Source organism: Xenopus laevis, chromosome 3L (genome assembly GCF_017654675.1).
Source record: "Xenopus laevis strain J_2021 chromosome 3L, Xenopus_laevis_v10.1, whole genome shotgun sequence".
In the NCBI taxonomy this organism is placed as follows: domain Eukaryota; kingdom Metazoa; phylum Chordata; class Amphibia; order Anura; family Pipidae; genus Xenopus; species Xenopus laevis.
In genome coordinates this window covers 27319470-27342647 of record NC_054375.1, presented here as the reverse complement: position 1 = coordinate 27342647, position 23178 = coordinate 27319470, and the positions used below count along the sequence as shown (strand labels likewise).

Genomic DNA, 23178 nt, shown 5'->3' with positions numbered 1-23178 from the left:
TAAAAATCCCGTCGGATAGCGGCCGCATCTGTTCGTTGATGCGGTCCCGCGATCCGACCGCCCGTTTGCGAACGTGAAGGATCCGATCGTTGGGCCCTAGGGCCCACGATCGGATCAGCCCGATATTGCCCACCTCAAGGTGGGCATATCAGAGGGAGATCCGCTCGTTTGGCGACATCGCCAAACGAGCGGATCTATCCGTGTATGGCCACCTTTAGTCGAAAGATGAGTAATAAAAATAAATGCATGGTTGTTGGGTTAATTTGGACCATAGCAACTAGATAGCTGAAATTGCAGACTGGAGCACTGCTGGATAAACCCGCTAAATAACTAAAAAAAAAAAAAAATATATAAATTAATTTCAAACTGTCTCCGAATATAACTCTCTACATCATACGAAAAGTTAATTTAAAGGTGATACGTTATTTGTATATGTATTGCTATTGAAAGCAACGTCTGTCCCTTTCTATTTTTTTTAAATTTTTTTTTATTTTCAAGAATAATACGGTGTTGCCGCTTCTTTTTTTTGGGGGGGGGGAATATCAGTTATATATAACATTTTTAAATGTACAATCTCTGTGCAAACGGGAGAGTTCAGAATCACTTCGGAAACCAGAACTGCAAGGCAACAGCTAAATCCATACTCATTAATCATTTTTATTTTTCTGTGCTAAAGAGGAACTTGTGTTAGTGCTGCATGATAGATAACAAATTTTGTGTGTTTTTTTTATATGTGGTTTAAGCAGTTTCAAATTGGGAGACTGAGCTACAAACTATCAATTCACTCTAATGATTTTTTTCTGTACTTGTTTAACCGACTTCAGGTCCTCTCAGGGTTGACTGGCCACATGTGCTGTTTCACATTCATTATATTAGCAGTGCAAACTTTCAACTAGAACTTTTTTCATTACCTTTTTCAAGTGATTAAATACCCTTTAATGTGGTCAACATTTTGGAGGAAGTTTTTTTTTTTTTTTTTTTTTTGTGTGTCGTGCAGAAAAAAATAAAAATATACAAAATAGGTGCAGTGCACACGGTAAGATAAATATGCTCTGTGTATTTTACCTGCTATTTAAGGGAAAGTAGATGTAATTATTAAAAAAAAACACAACATAATTTGTTTTGCTTTGCTTATCTTTCAGGGCATAATTGCTGAGGAGAACAAGAGCTTGCAGCCTAAAGATGAGGAAGACCCTGGTAAATTCAGGGAGGCTGAAGTGAAGATGAGAAAGCAGTTTGGGATGCCAGAGGTAGAGAAACTGGTCAACTATTACTCCTGTAGCTACTGGAAAGGGCGAGTGCCCAGACAAGGCTGGCTCTACCTGACTGTGAATCATCTCTGCTTCTATTCCTTTTTGTTGGGCAAAGAAGGTAAGAACCCCAAATCAAACCATGAACCTAAAATCAGGGGTGTCCACATTTGGGATTGTAATGTGTTTTGACAATAATGTGTAACATTGCATGTATAAACCCCGGCATCACTAATTTTTTCGAAAACAACTGCCGCTTGCCTCCCTCCAGTCCTCAAATGACTAACCTGTATCGATACTCTACACATTTTGAAGGAAGACAGCTCTGTGAGTGATGTCATACTTGGCGATGGAGCAAAGTTCTAATAGGCTGGGACGCAAATGTGACATTGTCCCCAACCGTAAGCATGACATCACACATGAAGCCATCCTTCTTCAAGTTGTGTCCAGGATTAATATGGGTTATTAATGAGGGGCAGCTATATAAAAAACCAATGAAAGGTCTTATATAGGCAAAGTGACATGTTCCTATTCAATTCATCACGTGTCACCAGGGTTGGACTGGGTGGCAGGATAAGGGGAAAAAAAGTTTTTGCCCTGGCCCTTGTGGCCCCCACCAACCCAGACCTGCACCAGCTCCCCAGGTGGGACCCTTAGCTGCTCCAGTCCCAACCCGTGGTCATTAGTCCCTGTGTGCCTGGACACCCCATCCGACTATGCCTTTAAAGGAACAGTAACACCAAAAAAATCTAAGAAATTAAAATATAATATACTTTTGCTCTGCCATTGGGGCAACCATTCAAAGCTGAAAGAGGAGACAAGGCACAGGATACACAGCAGATAACAGTTAAGCTCTGTAGTATACAAAGGGATTCATCAGAACTTATCGACTGAGTGTCCTGTGCTTGAATGGCTGCCCCCATGGCTACACAGCAGCTTGTTTATATAAATTATAGTAGTATTTCTGAAACACACACCTGTTGTACCAGTGCAGGGCAACCGTACATCATATTGTCATGACTTTCAAAAAATCTTTTGCTGTTACTGTTCCTTTAAGGGGCCTGTACCTTTAGTCAAATGACTGAATTTATGGTGACATTATTGCACTTGTATTTTCCTCTCTGCATTTGTTGCTGATGTGCAAGACGTGACCAATATAAGCTTTTAGGATAGTTCCTATCTGCTAGCATGTGTTTTAATGGTATTTTTTCCTTTTTTCTGTTTCCTCTTTGGTTTTTGCATTTTGTGGGAATTGTGTGTCCGCGTTCATCTGCAAGTTACTCTGATTATCCAGTGGCTGGATGTGACTCAGCTGGACAAGAATGCTACTCTTCTGTTCCCAGAATGCATCACAGTCCGCACGCGGGACAGCGAATACCACTTTTCCATGTTTCTCAATATCAGTGAGACCTTCAAGCTAATGGAGCAGCTGGCCAACATTGCCATGAGGCAGCTTTTGGACAATGATGGTTTCCATGAAGAAAGAAACCTTCCTAAACCAAAACGCTCCCTGAAAAAAATCTCTGCCTTGAAAAGGTTGGAACCCTTTTTTGTTTTATTGATAATAAACATGGGTGAGAGCTATGTTTAGGGGTTATCATATGGTATTTCCTGGCCTCTGAAGTACATTTAAATGGTCATTTATGAAACTTAATAAAAGGGGGATATATGAAATGAAATATGATGCACTGATATGTAATCTGTGTTTGTTTCAGAAGCTATAAGCTTTAAAGGGGTGGTTCACCTTTAAGTTAACTTTTAGTATGTTATAGAATGACTAATTCTACTCAACTTTTCGATTGGTCTTTATTTGTTTGATTATATATTTTTCTTCTGAGTCTTTCCAGCTTTCAAATGAGGGTCAGTGACCCCATCTAAAAAACAAATGCTCTGTAAGGCTACAAGGGTATTGTTATTGCAACTTTTTGTTACTCGTCTTTTTATTCAGGCCTCTCTTATTCATATTCCAGTGTCTTATTCAACTTAGTGCATGGTTGCTAGGGTAATTGGACCCTAAGCTGCCAAATAAAATGCTAAATAACACAAAAAACCCCACAAAAAATGAAAACCAATTGCAAATTGCCTCAGAATATCACTATCCATATCATACTTTGATAGAATTTATATAAATACACTGTAGTGCAGTCATGGAGGCAGCCATTCAAATTCAAACTGGGCTGTAGGGCATGTGCTTACATATCCTATAATCATATACATACATATATTTAGCCCTACTTTATATAAATAATGGGGTCCACAAAGTATGTTTAGTCCTTAGTTTTGGTACAGAGAAAGACTATAATACAGCCTTGTAACCTCATAGTTGCAAATATTACTGCAAAAAGTCCTTTTTCACATTACATGATACATTTGCAGATGATTGACTGATAATTTGAGTCAGGATGAGTCAGTAGAGGAGGGTTTAGGGAAGTTTTCCTTTTTTTCCCCTTTATCTGTACCTGTCTGTATTTCAGAGCACTTACAGAGTGCTTTATTTTATAAAATCTAATGTTTGATAGCATCTCAAGACTAGCTCTCTTCCATTTCTTTAGGGACCTGGATGCCCGAGCAAAGAATGAACAGTACCGGGCCACCTTCCGGCTTCCTAGGGACGAGTGTCTGGATGGGCACACAGACTGTACTCTCTGGACCCCGTTTGCTAAAATGCATATTCCTGGACAGATGTTTGTTTCCAATAACTATATCTGCTTTTCTAGCAAAGAGGAAGAAGCATGTTTGTTAATCATACCCCTTCGTGAGGTAGGTATGGAAAGTAGGAGAACAGAAGAAAGGGGTAAAAAGTAAACAGTCAAGCATCAGACCAAATTCGGTTGGAACATGGCCCTATGATTTATTACCATGGAAGACAAGCAACATGGAAGACTTTTTTTCAGATGTAATTGTAAAGGAAAAATACACATTTTGTGCAGCATTCCAGTTTGTGCCAGCCCAATTCAATCTGATGTTTGACTCTGGTATTTTCTAGCTGAAGGCCTGGGACTTGAGCTCCTGGACCCAACGTTCTGTTGGGTTTTCTTTTCTTTTCTTTTCTTTTGTTAAAGGTAAACTGTCTGAAAATGTAAGGAAAAACAATATGCTCTCAGTCATGTAGACTCTCCTAAACCTAGCAAACCAGTGATAGCACTGGTCTAAACAATGAGGCTCGGGCCCAGGCTGTGGCTTTAAAGGCTATTAAAATCTCATTGTGCACAAAGAAAGGGAATACTAAAGGAAGGGCATTTATTGTGCTTCCATCCACCGAAAAGATGTGAACTGTGCACTATATGCATTGGTATAAAGTAAGAGCATTGTAGGTTTATAGCAGACGGTATTGTCCACATCTTCTGCTGATGATTTTAGCTGTATATTTTAAGTATTCACTTAGCACTGGTCATATGAAAGCCCAAACATAAACCCAGATAATCAATATTAGCTGCTAATGGCAGGGTTGTTGCCTTTTACAACATTTCTTATGCTACTTATGGTTTTATGGTAATGTTCTTTTTTTCATTGTCAAATTGCTGTAACTGGTCTTTTTTTCCCTTCAGGTTACTATTGTAGAAAAAGCCGATAGCTCCAGTGTGCTGCCAAGTCCTCTGTCCATCAGCACCAAGGGCAAGACGACGTTCCTTTTTGCCAATCTGAAGGACAGAAACTTCCTGGTACAGCTAATTTCAGACTTTCTGCAGAAGACATCAGCACAAAAAAGCAGAGGGGACTGTGTTGGAGTAAACGTACAGAACAATGGCTGTGAGGTGAACAAGGGATTAGAAGTTGTTTCTCAGAGCATTTGTGCACATTATGAGCATTATGTGTGTGACCCAGCTTTTTCTAAAGTTGGTCCAGCTGGATAGATGGGATTTGGTTCCCATGGGAATTCCTTTTACACACATGATTTTTTTTGGTGGGGGTACAGGCTACCCCACGTGGCTGCTTTGGTGCTTATGCGCAGTACAGTAAAGTTCTGATTCTGATTGCATCCCACAGGGCAGCCACAAGAGTGATCTATAGCTAGAGACAAGATGATAGCATAGTTATCGATAGAAAAGTACCCACGGCATGTTTTAGTAAAGAAGAGCACCATCTGAAGGTAACAATTATAATAACTGAAGGCATTGACAAATACATTAGCAACCATACCTCCCATTATTAACCTTTCCTTGTCCTTAAATAAGAACGGACGCTGCCATATTGCATCTGATGAGATCGACTGAAATATTCTTAAGGGATGCAGGTCAATTCATCTCTATAAATATTATAGGATAAAGCTGTCCTGTGTTCTCCTGTGGCATAACATACGTAGATCCTGTATATATACTGTACTAATAATATATATCGTATTTCCAACCACATAGCTATTCCGCACATTTAGCAATTATTAGGTGTAGCAGTTATTATTCTTCAACTATAAAACATCATATAAAGGTACATCGTAAAGGTGATACAATGTTTTATGGTTAAAGAACGTGTACCTGAATAATGTGTGGAACTGCTACGTTTGTCTGACAACAACATTTGATTGGTTGCTGGGCTCCATTTGCATGACCAGCAAATAGTAAATTATTATATAAATAGCAGAATTCTTACTTGGAGAAAAATTATAAACTGGGATATGTCAGATACGATATCCTTTTCTTTCTTATGGTCATTTCTGTTTCTTGTTTTAGGAGGGTACAAAGCCATCTCCCTCCAGCCCCAGTGATGTGAGTCCCACCTTTTCCATTCCTCAGAATAATGGCAGTGATGCTCCTACTGCTTCTCATGGCCTTCTGAAGCTGTTCAAGAGGGAGAATGAGGAACAACTGATGCCTAAATTGGTATGTGCTACACCAATTTGATGAAAAGTTCTCTTAAAAGGAATGCTCCAAAAACGTACCCCTAAACATCGTCATATTTATAGTGTATTGTCATTTAAATAATGCACCATTTTTCCATTATCTACATTAAGTAGCATTATTGCAGGTTCCCATTCTTAACCCCAGAGTGAGTCCAGAATGCTGTCTACAGTGGATTATGTCAAACACTGCAAAGATTTGGCATCTATCAGCGATGCTGCATATGCCTTTTCTTTCTGTGTTATCTGCATCTAACTGGCATACAATTTTCATGCAATGGTCCAACATCATGAGAAATATAAAGTTATACCTTTTACAGTACAATGCAAATATGTTTTATATGAAATAATCTGATTGTTCAGATGATCTCAAATTCCACCATGACCGAAAAAGGCAGTTCTGCACTGCTTTCCAAGCTAAGCTTTGATGCACTTTCTTTCCAAGCTAATGTGTTTCCTTTTCCTCCTCAGGCTAAAGAGAAAATGAAGGAAGAGTCGTGGAACATTCACTTTTTTGAGTATGGTCGGGGAATGTGTATGTACCGTACATCAAAGACAAGAGATCTAGTGTTAAAGGGCATTCCAGAGAACCTACGAGGGGAGCTCTGGCTTCTGTTTTCAGGTGAGACAAGCATCGAAAGAAAAGCAGTTTGCCAAGGTAAACGTGAGAGCTCATTTACAAGATGGCCAAGGTTCAAAATGAAGCTGCACTAGTTCAGAGTTTTTGTCCACTGTGCGTTCAGCCTTTATTTGTACCAAGGCCCGTGCAAACCAAAATTTTTGAAGGAGAATCATGTGGACAGGACACAGGCATGCTGTTGGCTTCCACGTACCTGCACCACATTAACAAGGCACTCTTGTAAACACAAGAAACACAAGGTGTTTACATAACATATTTGTATTTTTACTGATTAATTATTACCAATATCTATTTTTGTAAGTGTTTATTTAAATTTTGGAAATAAACACTAATAACAACAATAGAGCAGAAAGGAAGAAGTAAAGGAGTGTGAAAAGAGGAAGATGGGGGAGCCTTTGGGTTATCTGCCTAATCAAGGTCTTGTTGGGTCAACTAGGATTTTCAGCATCGAATTTGTCCAGGAAACAGTGGACCAAGTACACCAGTTTTTGCTTGGTCATTGGCCAGAGAGGAAGGGAGATGCTGCCTTCCACTTTACCTGGTTGGCTTTCCTAGCATAGAATACAAGGTATTCTCTACATACGCCTGCACATCTACTTACAACTGGACACTCCTAGAACACGTGGAAAGGGAACCCAAATCGTTCGAACACTTAGGGCACTGGTCACACATGAATAAATAAAACCTAATCGCTGAGGAGTCGGGTAAACCCTGTGAATAATTGGATGTACCTGTCCTTAGTTGACGTAGTCCAGTCCCTCTTACACATTTCATCGTCTAAGGGGCATGTTTACTAACATTGAAGATAAATATCTGGAGAGATTTCTGGAGATGTTGCCCATAGTAATCAATCAGATCTTTGCTTTTGTTTTCTAAATCTAATTGCTAATTGGTTGCCATGGGCAACATCTTCAGAAATCTCTCCAGATATTTGTCTCCAATATTAGTAAACATATATGAGAGTCAGGAATGTTTTCACTCCACTTCCATTTGGTTTTGGTTGACGATTTAGGAGGATAGTTTACATGTAGGCCAACACTTCAGTCAACTCTGCCCTGTGATTATTACAGAGCACTGTTATGTTTGGACCATTAGTATGAGAGAATGTGGATGCGTTTACTTTATTTTGATTATAGCATTTTCCAATCATATCTTTAGGAGCATCCAATGAGATGGAGACACACCCTGGTTATTATGCAAACTTAGTGGAAAAGTCCATGGGAAGATGCAACTTGGCAACAGATGAAATAGAAAGAGATCTTCATCGTTCTATGCCAGAACACCCTGCCTTTCAAAATGAACTTGGCATAGCCGCACTACGCAGGGTGCTCACTGCATATGCGTTCCGCAACCCAAACATTGGTTATTGCCAGGTAATGCTATGCTGCTATATTATACTTTCTTTTAAAGAATACACAAGCATTTTTAAGGAAAAATGCTATGCGGGGCTAATTTAAGAAAAGTAGGCATAGTTCCAGGGCCCTATGATGGGAAAGGTAGGAAAGATATTTCACAGCAACATAGTTTACCCTTATTATTAAATCATTGTCTGGTCTACTTCTGAGAGTATGGTAAATAAAATTTGGGGAGAATAGGGTTGCATTGGGGGTGGGAGTAATCATTTTGCCTCTCATTGCATTCATGGTAGCAGGTTCCTCTCTGGAACACTGTGTTTAACAGTAACAGCAGAATGCATGGGGCATCTCCAGAGAGACATTGAATTTTAGCAGAAATGTTGAAAATGACTAACCTGTTCTCTGCAGGCCATGAATATAGTGACCTCTGTTCTGCTGCTTTACTGTAATGAGGAAGAAGCTTTCTGGCTTTTGGTGTCCTTGTGTGAGCGTATGCTTCCTGATTACTACAATACGCGGGTAGTGGGTAAGTCCAAGCATCCATCTTTAAAAACCTAGGAACAGAAGCTTTGCAGAATTCAGTCTTGGAGAAATTGCAAATGTTGCGTTCCCTAATTGAAACATTATACTTGAAGGGGGTTTTAAACCCAAATTAGATACACATTTCAATGATTTTATAGTGACTTGTATTGTAACTGGAAACAGTTGTTCTTGTCAGAATTCTTGAAAGAATTCAGAGTCTTGCTGTGCTTTGCATTTTACTTCAGCACCATTGGGTAGGCAGTTGTGCCCACCATTGCTTCCTAACTAAAGTAGGGAACAGATAGGTAATGTGAGAGAGGACACCTTCTTGTATCTGTCCAACACTCTTCTCATGAACTCGGCTCTGATAGATGAATGCACATCCGTATTCATGGGGAAAGCAAAAGTCCTTGGGTTCTAGGCACACACAGACAGTGGGGCAGAAGGTAAAGTGCGTAAAATATGGCAGCTGTTTTGACAGCTTTGCCTCCTGCCCTGCTGTCAGTAGAGGTGTCCTTCACTTTTCAAAGTCTATGTATTGCTGAAAAACAATAAAAACGTAAATCGAGATAAACAAACAGATGTATAGTCTGAGCTAATATGAATAGTAAGGATTTAAAGGTTTTGTTGGTAAACAAAGAAATCTGCTTGTATGCACAGGAGCTTTGGTGGACCAAGGTGTGTTTGAGGAACTGACCCGTCTGTACCTGCCGCAGCTGTCCGAGAAGATGCAGGAGCTTGGAGTGATCTCTACAATCTCCCTATCTTGGTTCCTCACCTTGTTTTTGAGTGTCATGCCATTTGAGAGTGCAGTAGTGGTGGTGGACTGCTTTTTCTTTGAAGGCATTAAACTGATTCTGCAGCTGTCCTTAGCTGTCCTGGATGCTAACATGGAGAGTTTGATGAACTCTGTAGATGAAGGAGAAGCCATGACTATCCTTGGAAGGTACCTACTGCCATAACGGCTGCTAAAATCACAGGGGCAAATGTTTTATTCTTAAGATACATGTATGGGATTCATTATCCAGAAACCCGTTCTACAGAAAGTTCTAAATTACAGGAAGCCCATCTCCCATAGATCCCATTTTAATCAAATAATTCATAAAAATTGATGCCCTTTTCTCTATACTAATAAAATGATACATTGTACTTGATCCCAACCAGGATATAATTAATCCTTAATGGTGGAAAAACAATCTTATTGGGTTTATGTAATGTTTCATTAGTTTTTATTAGTGGAGATCCAAATTTCAGCCAGACCCCTTATCGGAAAGCCACAGGTCCTATGAATTCTGGATAACAGGTCCTATACCTGCAGTTGTTTTCATATTTCTTTTTCAAAATAAATATATATATATATATATATATATATATATATATATATATATATATATATATATATATATATATATATGTAAAACTTAAGGGGTTGAGAATTTGCAAATGTCTAAAATAACTCTTTTTTTTTTTCCTCCAAGATATTTGGACAATGTTGTGAACAAGCAGAGTGTATCTCCTCCTATCCCCCACCTGCACGCACTGCTTACCATTGGGGATGAACCGCCCTCTGAAGTGGAGATTTTTGATCTTATCAAGGCTTCTTATGAGGTAATAACTCGTTGGTGAAAAGCTACATTTTGTGGGATACAGGGACTATAGGATATAGTGTTGACAACCAGGAGACAGAACATCAGAAGAAGATGGTAACTTAAAACTCAACTGATATCAGGGCTGTTTTAGGGTTTTAGTGTTGCGACTCAGGAGAGTTGTCTCTTAAAGCAGAGGTTTTAAAAAGCATTATACTATGATGCTGTCTGTTGGTGGTAGACCTTATAGCCTCAATGGAAATAGTATTGTCTTGTTATCAAGATCCCGTAACAATCACAGTAGATGCAATGATGGTATTTCCTGCTGGTGTATGTATTCCCTTCCTCTTCCCTTGCTACTCAGAGTCATTAGAAAGAGCAAGAGAGAGCTTTGCCATCTCCTTCCACTGCTATCTAATTTCCACCATGTTGAACTTTTTTGTGAGGTCTAACCAAGGACCTTGCACTAGAATCCAAGTCCATTTCTGCAAGAAGTGGAAATTTCCAGTTCTGTGATAGTTACACCTACTAAGTCTACTTAATTTCAGGATTCATTAATGGCTGTCATGGTGCCGAAATATAATGCTGATTTACCAATGTGGTGCCATTATTCAAAAAGGATTTTGTTTTGATGACAATATACTTTTGCCATCTGCCTTAAGCCTTACCAGACAAGTAGTAAACTTATTAGATCTTAGAATCTCTGAATGCAGTTAATCTCATTCATTTTTGCTTTTGTAATAAGGTGCGTAAACTTACAAGAATACACGTAAAAGAATTAGGGATGCACCGAATCCACTATTTTGGATTCGGCCGAACCCCTGAATCCTTCGCGAAAGATTCGGCCAAATACCGACCCAAATCTGAATTTGCATATGCATATCAGGTGTGGGAAGGGGAAAAATGTTTTATTTCCTTGCTTTGTGACATGCGATTTCCTTCCCCATATCTAATTTGCATATGCAAATTCGGTTCGGCCAGGCAGAAGGATTCGGCTGAATCCTGGATTCGTTGCATCCCTAAAAAGAATAAATATATCTATTCTTCATCAGATATGATTCCTGGCGTGGGTTTTAGTTTAACCTCATAGAACAGATTTTTTTTTTATGCCATGCATGAATCGGAGGCTTGTTAGATTCTATCACTGCTTACACAGCTCTGCAATGTGTTTATTTTAAATTTTTTTATCACTGTTATAATTTAGGGCAATGTTTGTCCCCCTTTTCTTATTTTAGAAGTTCAGCACTCTCAGAGCTGATGATATTGAGCAGATGCGCTTTAAGCAGAGGCTGAAAGTGATCCAGAGTTTGGAAGACACTGTCAAAAGAAGCATAGTAAGTAAAATGTTTAATCACAGGTTTTTGCTATGCAAGAGCATTGAATAATAAAAATTTGTATATATCTAAAATAAGTTTGGTTAAAGAGGTGGCTTACCTTGAAGTTATCTTTTTAGTATGTTTTCAAAACTTTTCGATCGGTCTTAATTACTTTTTTTTATATAGTTTTTGCTTATAGTATTTGCTTTCTTCTTTTGGCTCTCTGCAGCTTTCAAATGGGAGTCACTGACTCCATCTAAAAACGAATGCTCTGTTAAGCGACAAATGTATTATTATTGATACTTTTTATTACTGCTCTTTCTATTCAGTCCCTCTCCTATTCATATTCCGGTCTCTTATTCAATACAACGCATGGCTGCTTGGGTAATTTGGACCCTAGTGATCAGAATGCTGAAATTGCAAACTGGAGAGCTGCTGAATTAAATAACACAAAACCACAAATAAAAAATGAAAACCAATTGCAAATTGTCTCAGAATATCACTCTCTACATTATACTAAAAGTTAACTCAAAGGTGGACATCACTTGCCGAAGCAGCTGTTCTCTGGTGACCATTTCCTGTTTAGCTCTTCATCATTCTTCCTGTTTTTCTGGTGCTGCAAAACAGGAAAAGGCTTATCTGTGACAGCTCAGGAATTAATTATTATATAGTTATACAGAGCAGACATATTTCTAAGTGCATTACATTGATTATACATTGTTCACATCAGCCCTTGGCAATGAGTAGCTTACAATTTAAGGTCCCTATTTCATTCACATACCCAAACAAACTGTACTCCCAACTGTGTATGTCAAGTTCTGATTTAATGATATTGGCAACAGCGGTTATGAAACTTAGCAGCTATGTTAGTAGAACAACTGGCCATATGCCGGGTCAGATCCTCGTGTTTGGTGAGTCCACCAGGTGAGCAGATCTAGGCCTGCTTTGGCTATCCACACTCAGGGGCGGAACTATCGGGGGAGCAGGGGGTGCGAGCGGGCCAGGGCCCCCCGGCAGTCCGCCCGCCGCATGTTCCTCGACCAGTTTCGGGTGTACGGAGGGGGGCGGGGGCCCGGCTGCGTGTCCTGCGCCAGGGCCCGCCCCCCCTCTAGTTCCGTTTCTGTCCACACTCTGGGACTAATTGGACAAGGACCGCCACATCAACTTGACAAAGTCCTTGCCCAAAGGGATTTTCAAACCTGCCTGCCTGATGTTTTTTGGCCAGATATTGGGCGAGCTCAGGTCCGTATTTCACCGGCAGGCGCCCCTATACCGCGCGGTCCTAGTTTCCAGCCATGGGGTCCTAGGAGCACAAAGAGCATGGAGGAGGAGCCGGAGCACTGGGGAGCAGCGCGTCCTGGACAAACTGGGCAGTGGGTGCCATACAGGGGCCAATAAACTACCAACACAGTTTGGAGGTGGCTTTTGTTGGGTGCTTTGTTGGACCCGTGTATAGTCGGCATAAGGGAGCCCTCGTGATTTTTTATTATTGTGTTCTTGCTGATTAACTTGTGATCACTTTCTGATGTAGATAATGCCACCAGCAGGGAACTTTTTTTTTTTTATCATATGTTAAAGAGTAATGTTAGAGTAAAATGTTCAATTAAATGTTTTCCACCATAGTATATCCATATGGTATATACTGAAATAATATATTAATGATTTGGTCATAAACCCTCTAATATTTCCAAACTGCTATATTTTACATTTGATACGTTATCTTAAATAATATCGTATAACTGTGCCTTTTAGGTCAGAGCCATTTCAACTGATTTGGGTTTTTCTATGGAGGAGCTGGAGGATCTGTATGTGCTGTTCAAGGTAAGTACCATTTGGTAGAATTTATTGTACTACAGAGAGTAGGGATGCACCGAATCTACTATTTTGGATTCGGCCGAACCCCCGAATCCGAACCCTAATTTGCATAAGCAAATTAGGGGTGGGAAGGGGTAAACATTTTTACTTCCTTGTTTTCTGACAAAAAGTCACATGATTTCCCTCCCCGCACCTAATTTGCATATGTAAATTCGGATTCGGTTCGGCCAGGCAGAATGATTCGACCGAATCCGAATCCGGCTGAAAAAGCCTGAATCCTGGATTCGGTGCATCCCTAACAGAGAGCAATCATGGGCTATATTCAGCACTTTAATCAGGCAAAATTATGGACTTCATTTGTGGGCTTACTGAACAAAATGGTGAGCTTCTTTACAATACATTGCGACAAACTGTCATGAAACAGCAGCTAACATCTGCTTGAATCTTTACTTTAACTCCTTTAACAATTTATATTTTGCTGTGTCACTTCCCACAATGAGCAACATCAGTATTCTGGGCATTTCTGCTGCATTACCTGGCACTTTTTTTTGCAGCTTCCCTGCTCCTCTCCTGTCCATTTCTTACTCACTCTAGTAACAAACTTAACCGCTCCCTGTATTTGCAGTACAGGCTTCTATTAAACTGGTTCTATTATGGAGCATGCATGAGCTTTGTTTCCCTGCCTGAATGGGGTTTCCGATTTCTTCCATTGCTACAGAGCAGTTTGCTTATATGAACTATAGTAGTGTTTCTGAAGCAAACCGATCATTTACCTGCACTGTACATGATATTTTCATTACTTTAAAGGAACAGTAACATCAAAAAATGATAGTGTTTTAAAGAGGTGGCTTGTCTTTTATTTAGACCTTCTAATTTGTATATACTGTAGGCAGAAAGTATTAAGGTTGCTCCAGTGACAACCTATAGGCTTGACTTACCCAAAGCAGTTGCCACTTCCAAAATGTTCTTCCATTCGAGTGGCTTTTCAAAATAGCAAGGAGGATAATAGTTGGTAGCAATAGGCTTCTTAGGTTTTCTTGCAAGAACAAATTACTGTTGTGTTGTCACTATTAACAAAAAGAGAAGTCGATGGCGGAGCTCTCCCCACTCCTTCCACTCTCCCACGTCCTCCGCAGCTATCGCGGGATCCCGGCAACACTCAGCCGAGCATTCACATACAAACGACCAAATTACCGCTGGCAGCGCTGGAAAACGTATCCACGGGAGACGGTAGGATAATATCAATATCTGGCTTTATTTAAACATACATTGTGGTATCATAGTAGTGGGAGTGCCAAAAAAACTAACGCGTATCGTGCCCCACACTGGGCACTTCTTCAGGAACTCTGAAGAAGTGCCCAGTGTGGGGCACGATACGCGTTAATTTTTTGGCACTCCCACTACTATGATACCACAATGTATGTTTAAATAAAGCCAGATATTGATATTATCCTACTGTTGTGTTGTGTTTATTCTTGCAGTGATTTTTCTTGTCTTATACTGTTACTCTCGTTACTGTTTCCTAGACCCAGCATCTAATGAACTGCTACTGGGGAGTAAACCGCACCTCTGGGAGCAGACACGACCCCAGCCTGCCCTATCTGGAACAATACCTTATAGACCTGCAGCAGTTTCAAGAACTATTTAATCAACTCACTCCCTGGTCCTGTGGTCAACATGCCCCTATTCTGGCCACCCGTATATTCCGCCTGCTGGATAGCAACAAAGACTCTCTCATAAACTTCAAAGAATTTGTGACAGGACTTGGTAGGTTTAGCTACGAAAATGCTCTGCTATATCATTGGATGTTGATGGAAAGGCTTTCGATTTTCAGAGCCGCAAAGGCATTCTCTATTTTATTTCACACGTGCCATTAATCTGTAAGACAAACAGAAAGCCTGACTAGCTTTTCTCTCTTCTGCTAGGTGGCATGTATCATGGAGACATGACAGAAAAGCTAAAATTCCTCTATAAACTGCATATGCCTCCAGGTGAGTATGAATTACCATCATAGTCTAAGATACTTGATTCAGCAAGTCAATACCATAAAGGGAAATTCCCAAAATTGTTTTATTATATAAGTGAAATTTGAAGGCTCATGGTTGACATGGTTAACCTGCAGCTCTGGGGTCCTACATTTGATTCCAATCTGGGCACTTTCTGAAAAGAGCTTGTGTGTTTCCTTCCACACTTAAAGAACACAAGCAAATGTGCAGATGAAATTGGCACTAGTGGATGCATTGTTTGACTTTCATATGAAACTTGTGAGCTTCACTGAGAGTCTTGACTGAGGAAGGAAGATTGTTTTCCCTTAGATGCTTTGTACTCTAGTAAACAATGGATGAATCATGTTGTAGGTGATCTTTAGCTAGGGCCATACGGCCCGAAATCAGCCTTCTGAAATCCGCCGCCTGATTTCAGCCCCTTCCACAAACAGTATCTTTCTTCATGTCTGGAACTTTTGTGTAGAATCCAGTGCCAACAAACTGGCTAGATTTCGGCACGGAGTGCAACGTCTCTTGTTTCTTCACCTAAATCAGCCAAGCTGGCCATAGCCTAAGAGCTACTCATGGTTTTCTACTTCCAGTGTCAGTTGATTAATGGGAATCTGACTTCTGCAACCATAACACTACATGTGGCACAATGTGTTTTTCTTTGCAGCTCTGAGGCCTGAGGAAACAGAGTCTGCTCTAGAAGCCACCAATTACTTCACAGAGGACCTACACCCAGAAGGTAAGCATCTACCTACTCCTTCAACATGGCTATACACATACACTATGGGCACATTTACTAAGGGTCGAATATCGAGGGTTAATAAACCCTCAAATTCGACCCTAGAAGTAAAATCCTACCATCGAACCAACGAAGGAAAAAACAAACGATTTTAATCGATCAATCAAAGGATTTTCCTTCGATCAAAAAAACCTTAGAAAAGTAATGGGGAAGGTCCCCATAGGCTAACATTGTACCTCGGTAGGTTTAAACTACCAAAGTATGTAGTTGAAGTTTTTTTTAAAGAGACAGTACTTCGACTATCGAATAGTCTTAACGATTTTTAGTTCGAATCATTGGAGTCGAAGTCGCAGTCGAAGATCCTAGTAGCCTATTCGATGGTCGAAGCACCCAAAAAAAAACCTTCGAAATTCTAAGTTTTTTTACTTCGAATCCTTCACTCGAGCTTAGTAAATGTGCCCCCATGTATCACAGAGCTAACCTACACATACATATTCCTTTTTATATTGACCTCTAACCCACAAGCACTAAAGCACCTCATATTCCCACAGCATATATGCATGATCAGATAAAGTCTATGGATTAGTATTGTGCTGAATCAACACTTAAAGACTCTCACATCACCCCCTTTTCTTAGCAGCTCCCTCTTAAAGGGGTGGTTCACATTTAAGTTAACATTTAGTATGTTATGGAATGGCCAATTCTAAGCAACTTTTCATTTGGTCTTTATTATTTATTTTTAATTATTTTCCTTCTTATTCTGACTCCTTCCAGCTTTTAGATGGGGGGTCACTGACCCCATCTAAAAAAACAAATGCTCTTTAAAGCTACAAAGTTATAGTTTATTTATATTACTCCTATTCATATTCCTGTAGCTTATTCAAGTCAATGCGTGGTTGCTTGTGCAATTTGGACCCTAGCAACTAGATTGCTGAAATTGCAACTAGAGGACTACTGAAAAAAAGCTAAATAACTCAGACAACAAATAGAAAAATAGAACCAACTGCAAATTGTCTCAGAACATCACTATGTACATCATACTAAAAGTTAAAGTGGTGGTTCTTCTTTAAGTAAACTTTTAGTATGTTATAGAATGGTCAATTTACAATTGGCCTTCATTATTTTATTTTTTTTTATATAGTTTTTTAATTATTTGCCTTCTTCTTCTGACTCTTTCCAGCTTTCAAATGGGGGGGAGGGGGTCACTGACCCCCATCTAAAAACAAATGCTCTGTAAGGCTGTATTGTGTTATTGCTACTTTTTATTACTTATCTTTCTATTCAGTTCTCTCCTATTTATATGCCAATCTCCAGGCCCAGACTGGATATCTGTGGGTTCTGGCAAATGCCAGATGGGTTGCTGTAAATGGCCATAGACAGTCAATATATATTGGGCTGGTGGGGTCTGTTCGGCAGCTGTGTGGCCTGTTTGGGCCTCTCTGTACCTGAAATGTCAGGGCCTATTTTAAATCTCAGTCCAGACCTGCCAGTCTCTTATTCAAATCAGTGCATCAGGGTCCAGATTACCCTAGCAACCAGATTGCTGAAGCTGCAAACTGGAGAGCTGCTAAATAAATAAAAAAAAAAAAAAAAAAAAAAGCTAAATAACTCAAAAAGAAAATCTAATAAAAGATAAGAATATCACTCTCTACATCATACTAAAAGTTAACAACCCCTTTAAGCACCCTGCCCTCTCTATGTCTTGTCTTTTTCTACCACCCTCACCTTTACCCCCTCTCTTTCTGACTGCAGTATCTCCCTTTCTGTCCGAGCTGGATCTCATTCTGCAGTGTGAGTTTCCAGGTCAGTTTCTATTTTGTTGCCATAGTGCTAGACTGAAAGCACCTCTGTGCTTAAACATAAACCATCTTATGACCTTGTAGATTTAATTGCCTAATTAAATTCTAATGTAATTTACCCACATTTTCTTGCCATTCAATAACCACATTTTCAGTGTTGTCCTTGAACTGGGAGAATTGATGTTTAGTGGTAAAGGTTGAATATACCCTATGTATAAGAAGAATTTGCCATCTGCAATTTAGATTTTAGTGTGCAGATGCTTTATTTGGGGTCTGACAAATAAGTTTTACAGGTCCTGTGTCGTGCTGTGTACAGTTATTCACTGCATTTCTCTACTGCACAATAGCTAGCTTTAGGAAGGGCGCTACTATTTATTTGTTTTTAAGATGTTCATCAGGACCTAAACTTTAATTTACCTATCATAGCACAGAAATAATCCTTTCTCTTCCATTCTCTCTTATGGAAGCCATATGCCACATACAGTGGTACCAGCTCTTCATTCATAAATGGGTTTCTTTATCAGACCTTGAAACTGGCATAGTCTCTGCAGTAGCCCAAAATCCCCTTGTGTTGGTAGTGCTGCTTAAATCAGTGAACAGTCAATGCTATTGTTTTAAAGCCCACATTTACTAATTATGTATAGCTGTGCAATTTAACTACAGGACAGTACTTGTTTATTCAAGTACAGTGACCCAGTAGTGGTAGTGGAGATTATTCAGGTTCTGCCAGCCATTAGCATGCTGGTCATTACTCCGTTTGTGTAAATACATTTATGTATGTCGTTCAGTTCAGCTTTTTTGCATTAAATAATATAGAAACCTGCAAAGGTTAATCCAAAATTGTCTCTGACGACAAGATAAGAAAAGGCAATCTATGCTTTAGATGCCAGGCTCCATTAGGTAGTTTTATGATTAAGTGTTTATCACGAAACGCGTAAGGCTGTGGACACAAACTTTTCACTTTGAAATTTATCTGCCTGGTGGAAGATTGCCTTCATTGAGTGCCTGCTCCAAAAAGTTTTTTCGGTTTGTCCGCTCCCCGTGCTGAGGGCTCAGGGCGGTGCACCTGGGCCTCTTCCCAAGTGTGGTGAGTTATCAATTTCTACTTGCAGACCCTAAACTACAGATTCATTATTAGTTCTTGTAACTGTCTACAAATAAATAGCAGCACTACATGTTGCATACAGGTTTGGTCTGCTTATGCAGTGGCATAATAAACGGGGCCCCCGGAGCTGTGGTAATTATCGTGGGCAGCAGGGCATTTCTTGGCATGTGCCACTTTAGAGGTGGGGGTCGGGTGCAGATCCTGCACTCTGGCCCACTGATCGCTAGTTACACCACTGGAGGAACCCCCATGGATACACTGGGAAGGAGGAGCTACAGAGTATTATTTTAGTCCTGCCTCCAGAGGTGTCCAGGTTAAACCCCCATACGTCCACACTGACAGCACGGAGAGTCTAGGAGAAAAGTATTTACTGGTAATAAAAACCCTTTTTTATGTAGAGATCCCCTTTTAAGAGTACATGGAATGTAATTCTGCTTTTACATATGACATTTTACCTTTAAGAAACAATTTTAAATAAACCTGAGAAATGAGAATTTCTGAGACCTTTTTTTTCCCCCCCTTTAGACTCTGATGGACAGGGGAATGAGTCCACAGCTGTGCATGGAAATTCTTCAGAAAAGAAAGGTATTTCTTAATAAAGCGCTGTGTACCTTTAAGATACATTCCAGTCTCCCAGCGATATCATATGCACGCCTAATTTGGCTTTCAGTGGCACGTCTACCAACTAGATTGGTTCTATATGCCTGTTATGTGTTTATAAGTCAAAAGGAAGGACTGGCCAGAATCTGCATACCCAGATAGTATTTCCATTGGACAAGGAGGGCTGCACATGGTAGATTGCACAGCAGCTCTATACATGCAGGCAAACCTACACAATATGGATGTATATGGAGCTCTGATAAAAAAAGAAAAGCAAAATCTTATGACAACATAACTAAAAAAAAAAAAGGAATCTCAAATCTTGCAGGTAGCTTTGTGGCTTTATCATCTGTAAAGGTAAGATGATTTTAGTCAAAGAAACAAGAATAAATGTATTTATATATTTTATCGCATATCGTAGTAGCCAGAGCGATCAGACCTGAGGTGTCTTTCTTCTTACTGCATTTAAAAATGAACTGGTGATGAGTTGGTGTAGGTTGTACAGTTAATAAAGAAGCTGTTATATATTTGAGACAGAAAGGAGAAAAGTAATATTAAACGCAGGTGTTCTATTACAGATGAGAAGACAACCACTGCTGCAGACTATAAATATTATCTCCGTATGTGGGCCAGTGAAAAAGAGCAGAAAAAGGAGACTATTAAGGACTTGCCAAAAATGAACCAGGTAAATAAACAAAATCTGCCTCTGGTATATCACGGTAAAAAGATATGTTCTAGCTTGCAACTTGATTTTACACAATTACACAGATGTTATGCCTAGGACAGATGCTATGCCTATTAAAAAAGAAATGTATAGACGCATCTCTCCGGGCAAAAAGTTCTCGCACTTAAGAAACCATGGGTGGGTTGGCATTTCCATTCTACTTTTTCAACTCATTCGAGGGGGGTCTCCGTATTAATTCGCAAGGATCTGCCATTTGAACTTCTAAAGCTCCACTTAGACCACTACGGCAGATTCCTGGTATTACATGGCCTTATCGCTTATCTCACTCTAGAACCCAACTCCTTCAGTTCTTGGACTCAATCCCTATCCCGTCTCTTTCACTTAGTGACAGAACATTTCTGGATGCACCTATAACGCCCCGAGAAATTGCTGATGCCATTGCCTCCCTACCCCCCAATAAGACACCAGGACCGGATGGCCTCCCTCCAGACTGGTATAAAGCTCTCTCAGAACAATTAGTCCCAAAATATCTAGAAACGCTGCAAAGTGCTTTTGATAGTAATTTTCTACCTCCATCATTTACAGAGGCCCTCATAGTTGTCATCCCTAAACCGGGTAAAGATACAGCTCGCTGCTCTTCGTACCGCCCTATATCTCTCCTAAATACAGATGCTAAAATCCTGGCTAAGGTCCTCACTTCCCGCCTCCAACAGGTAGTCCCTGACCTTATTCACCCTGATCAATCTGGCTTTATGCCAGGACGCTCCACTAACATCAACCTCCGCAGACTCTTTACCAACCTGCAGATTGCCCATACTGAAACAGGCACCAGAGTAGTTGCATCCCTTGACTCTGCTAAGGCTTTCGACTCGGTGGAGTGGGATTACCTGTGGGAGGTTTTAGCCCGTTTCGGATTTGGCCCTAGATGCATATCCTGGATCAAACTTCTATATAAGAACCCCACGGCACAAGTGAGAGTTAATGGCCATATCTCCCCCCCTATCTTACTATCGAGGGGAACAAGGCAAGGCTGCCCCCTCTCCCCAATTCTATTTGCCCTAGCAATAGAACCACTTGCAATTCTGACCAGACAATCTCCTTTACTCAAGGGTTTAACCTACGGCACTATTCAGGAAAAAATCTCCCTTTTTGCTGACGACCTCCTTATATATTTGGCAGATCCCAATGCTTCTCTCACTGCCCTCCTTGACCTGGTCAACCGGTTTGGCTCGTTTTCCGGACTATGAGTTAACTGGGAAAAATCTGTTTTATTCCCCATTGACCCTGACCAACCTCGATCTCTACCACAAGAGACCCCACTTGAATGGGCCACCCAGTTCAAGTACCTAGGAGTGATAGTCCATACAGATCTCTCCAAATACACTACCTTAAACCTAGACCCTATTTTACTTAATCTGACCAATACCTTAAACAGATGGGCTAAACTCCCTCTCTCTCTCTGGGGTAGAGTAAATGTCATTAAAATGATTTACCTCCCCAAAATTCTCTACCTACTCCATAATGCGCCAATATTTATTCCCAAAAAATACTTTAAAAGTATAAACCAAATCGTGACCCCCTTTCTCTGGAACAAGAAAACACCCAGAATCGCTTGGTCAAAGTTATGTGCACCATGCGACAAGGGAGGACTGGCCCTCCCCAACTTCCATTGGTATTTCATAGCTTCACAAATATATTACCTCCACTGGTGCTTTAACCCTGACCCGTATAACCCAAACTCCCAGTTACAAGCTCTTTTACTATCCTCGTGGGAGAGCCTCCGCAACTTTCCCTATCGGAGCCCCAGGGATTCTGGCCCGCTACCGACGACACTGACTACCCCACAGAAGGCCTGGCTGATAGCTCTCAAAATCTTGGGCCATTCACCACCCCTCCTATCCCCTCACCTCCCACTCTGGAGAAATTCCTATTTGAATCACTTTAGATCCTTGCAACACTCTGCTTTCTGGCCCAGGCAAGGCATTAAATGCTTGAAGGACCTCCTTGAGAATTATTCCTTTGTCACCCATTGCACATTACAACTTAAATGCCAGCCAACGCAAATTCCACTATTTAAATACCTACAATTACGTCATACCTTCTACTCCCAATTTAACAGTCTTACCCCCCAGCAATCCTGCCTAGTCATAGAAGAAATTCTTCATGATCCCAACCCAGCAAAGCTGGTGTCCCGGCTCTACCAGCAGCTCCTTTTATCCGGCCCCAAACCTTTTCAAGCAGCACAAGACTGGTGGAATACTATTATAGGCCTTGACCAAGATAACTGGGACGAAGCGACGGAACACATATACACTGGCCTGATATCGTTGAAAGACAAACTAATACAATATAAAATTATGCACCATATTTACATAACTCCCACACGACTCAAACTGATGGGCCAGATCCCTTGCGACTCCTGTCCCAGGTGTCACCAACAAGCTGCGGATTTCTTCCATCTAATCTGGGAATGCCATTACATACTGAGCTTTTGGACACAAGTTGTAAACTATCTATCAGATAATCTTGACTTCCCAAGAATAATTTCACCTGCAGTTTGCCTTTTGGGGGTTCTAGAAGAGATAGTCCCAGCTAAATATACTCGAATCTCTTTCCGTATCCTACTCTTTTATGCAAAAAAAAAACTGTAGCCCTTCACTGGATGGGTAACCTCTCACCCTCTCTCAATGCGTGGATACAACTGATTAACAAAGCAGTACCCCTATATAAGCTCACCTACGAAATTAGGGGAACACCAACAAAATTCGATAAAATTTGGGGCTTGTGGAATGACATTGCCCCGACCCCTCTATAGTAGGTCATAGCCGAGTCCATCTCCTACTGTGACACCCCGCATGGTTTGCTATCCTTCGTATCCTTGAGGGTCCCAACCTAACCGTCAGATGTATAGTTCCCCTGAGTTTGATAGTGTCCATCT

At 40.5% G+C, this 23178-nt stretch overlaps 1 protein-coding gene across 2 annotated transcripts in view; it reads left to right on the top strand.

Moving 5' to 3' along the window:
* LOC108710828 (TBC1 domain family member 9B) overlaps window positions 1–23178 on the top strand; it is a 34849-nt gene that overhangs the window by 6412 nt on the left and 5259 nt on the right. The window contains exons 4-21 of one of the 2 annotated variants that reach the window (XM_041586062.1): window positions 1143–1371; window positions 2528–2786; window positions 3803–4010; window positions 4799–5005; window positions 5918–6067; window positions 6556–6706; window positions 7883–8097; window positions 8488–8605; window positions 9262–9547; window positions 10080–10209; window positions 11423–11521; window positions 13256–13324; window positions 14845–15085; window positions 15244–15309; window positions 15980–16051; window positions 17804–17854; window positions 19481–19540; window positions 20134–20240. In XM_041586062.1, coding sequence (XP_041441996.1) covers window positions 1143–1371; window positions 2528–2786; window positions 3803–4010; window positions 4799–5005; window positions 5918–6067; window positions 6556–6706; window positions 7883–8097; window positions 8488–8605; window positions 9262–9547; window positions 10080–10209; window positions 11423–11521; window positions 13256–13324; window positions 14845–15085; window positions 15244–15309; window positions 15980–16051; window positions 17804–17854; window positions 19481–19540; window positions 20134–20240 — 2718 coding nt within the window. The remainder of the gene's footprint in view (window positions 1–1142; window positions 1372–2527; window positions 2787–3802; window positions 4011–4798; window positions 5006–5917; window positions 6068–6555; window positions 6707–7882; window positions 8098–8487; window positions 8606–9261; window positions 9548–10079; window positions 10210–11422; window positions 11522–13255; window positions 13325–14844; window positions 15086–15243; window positions 15310–15979; window positions 16052–17803; window positions 17855–19480; window positions 19541–20133; window positions 20241–23178) is intronic. The other variant, XM_041586063.1, reaches the window with a different exon arrangement.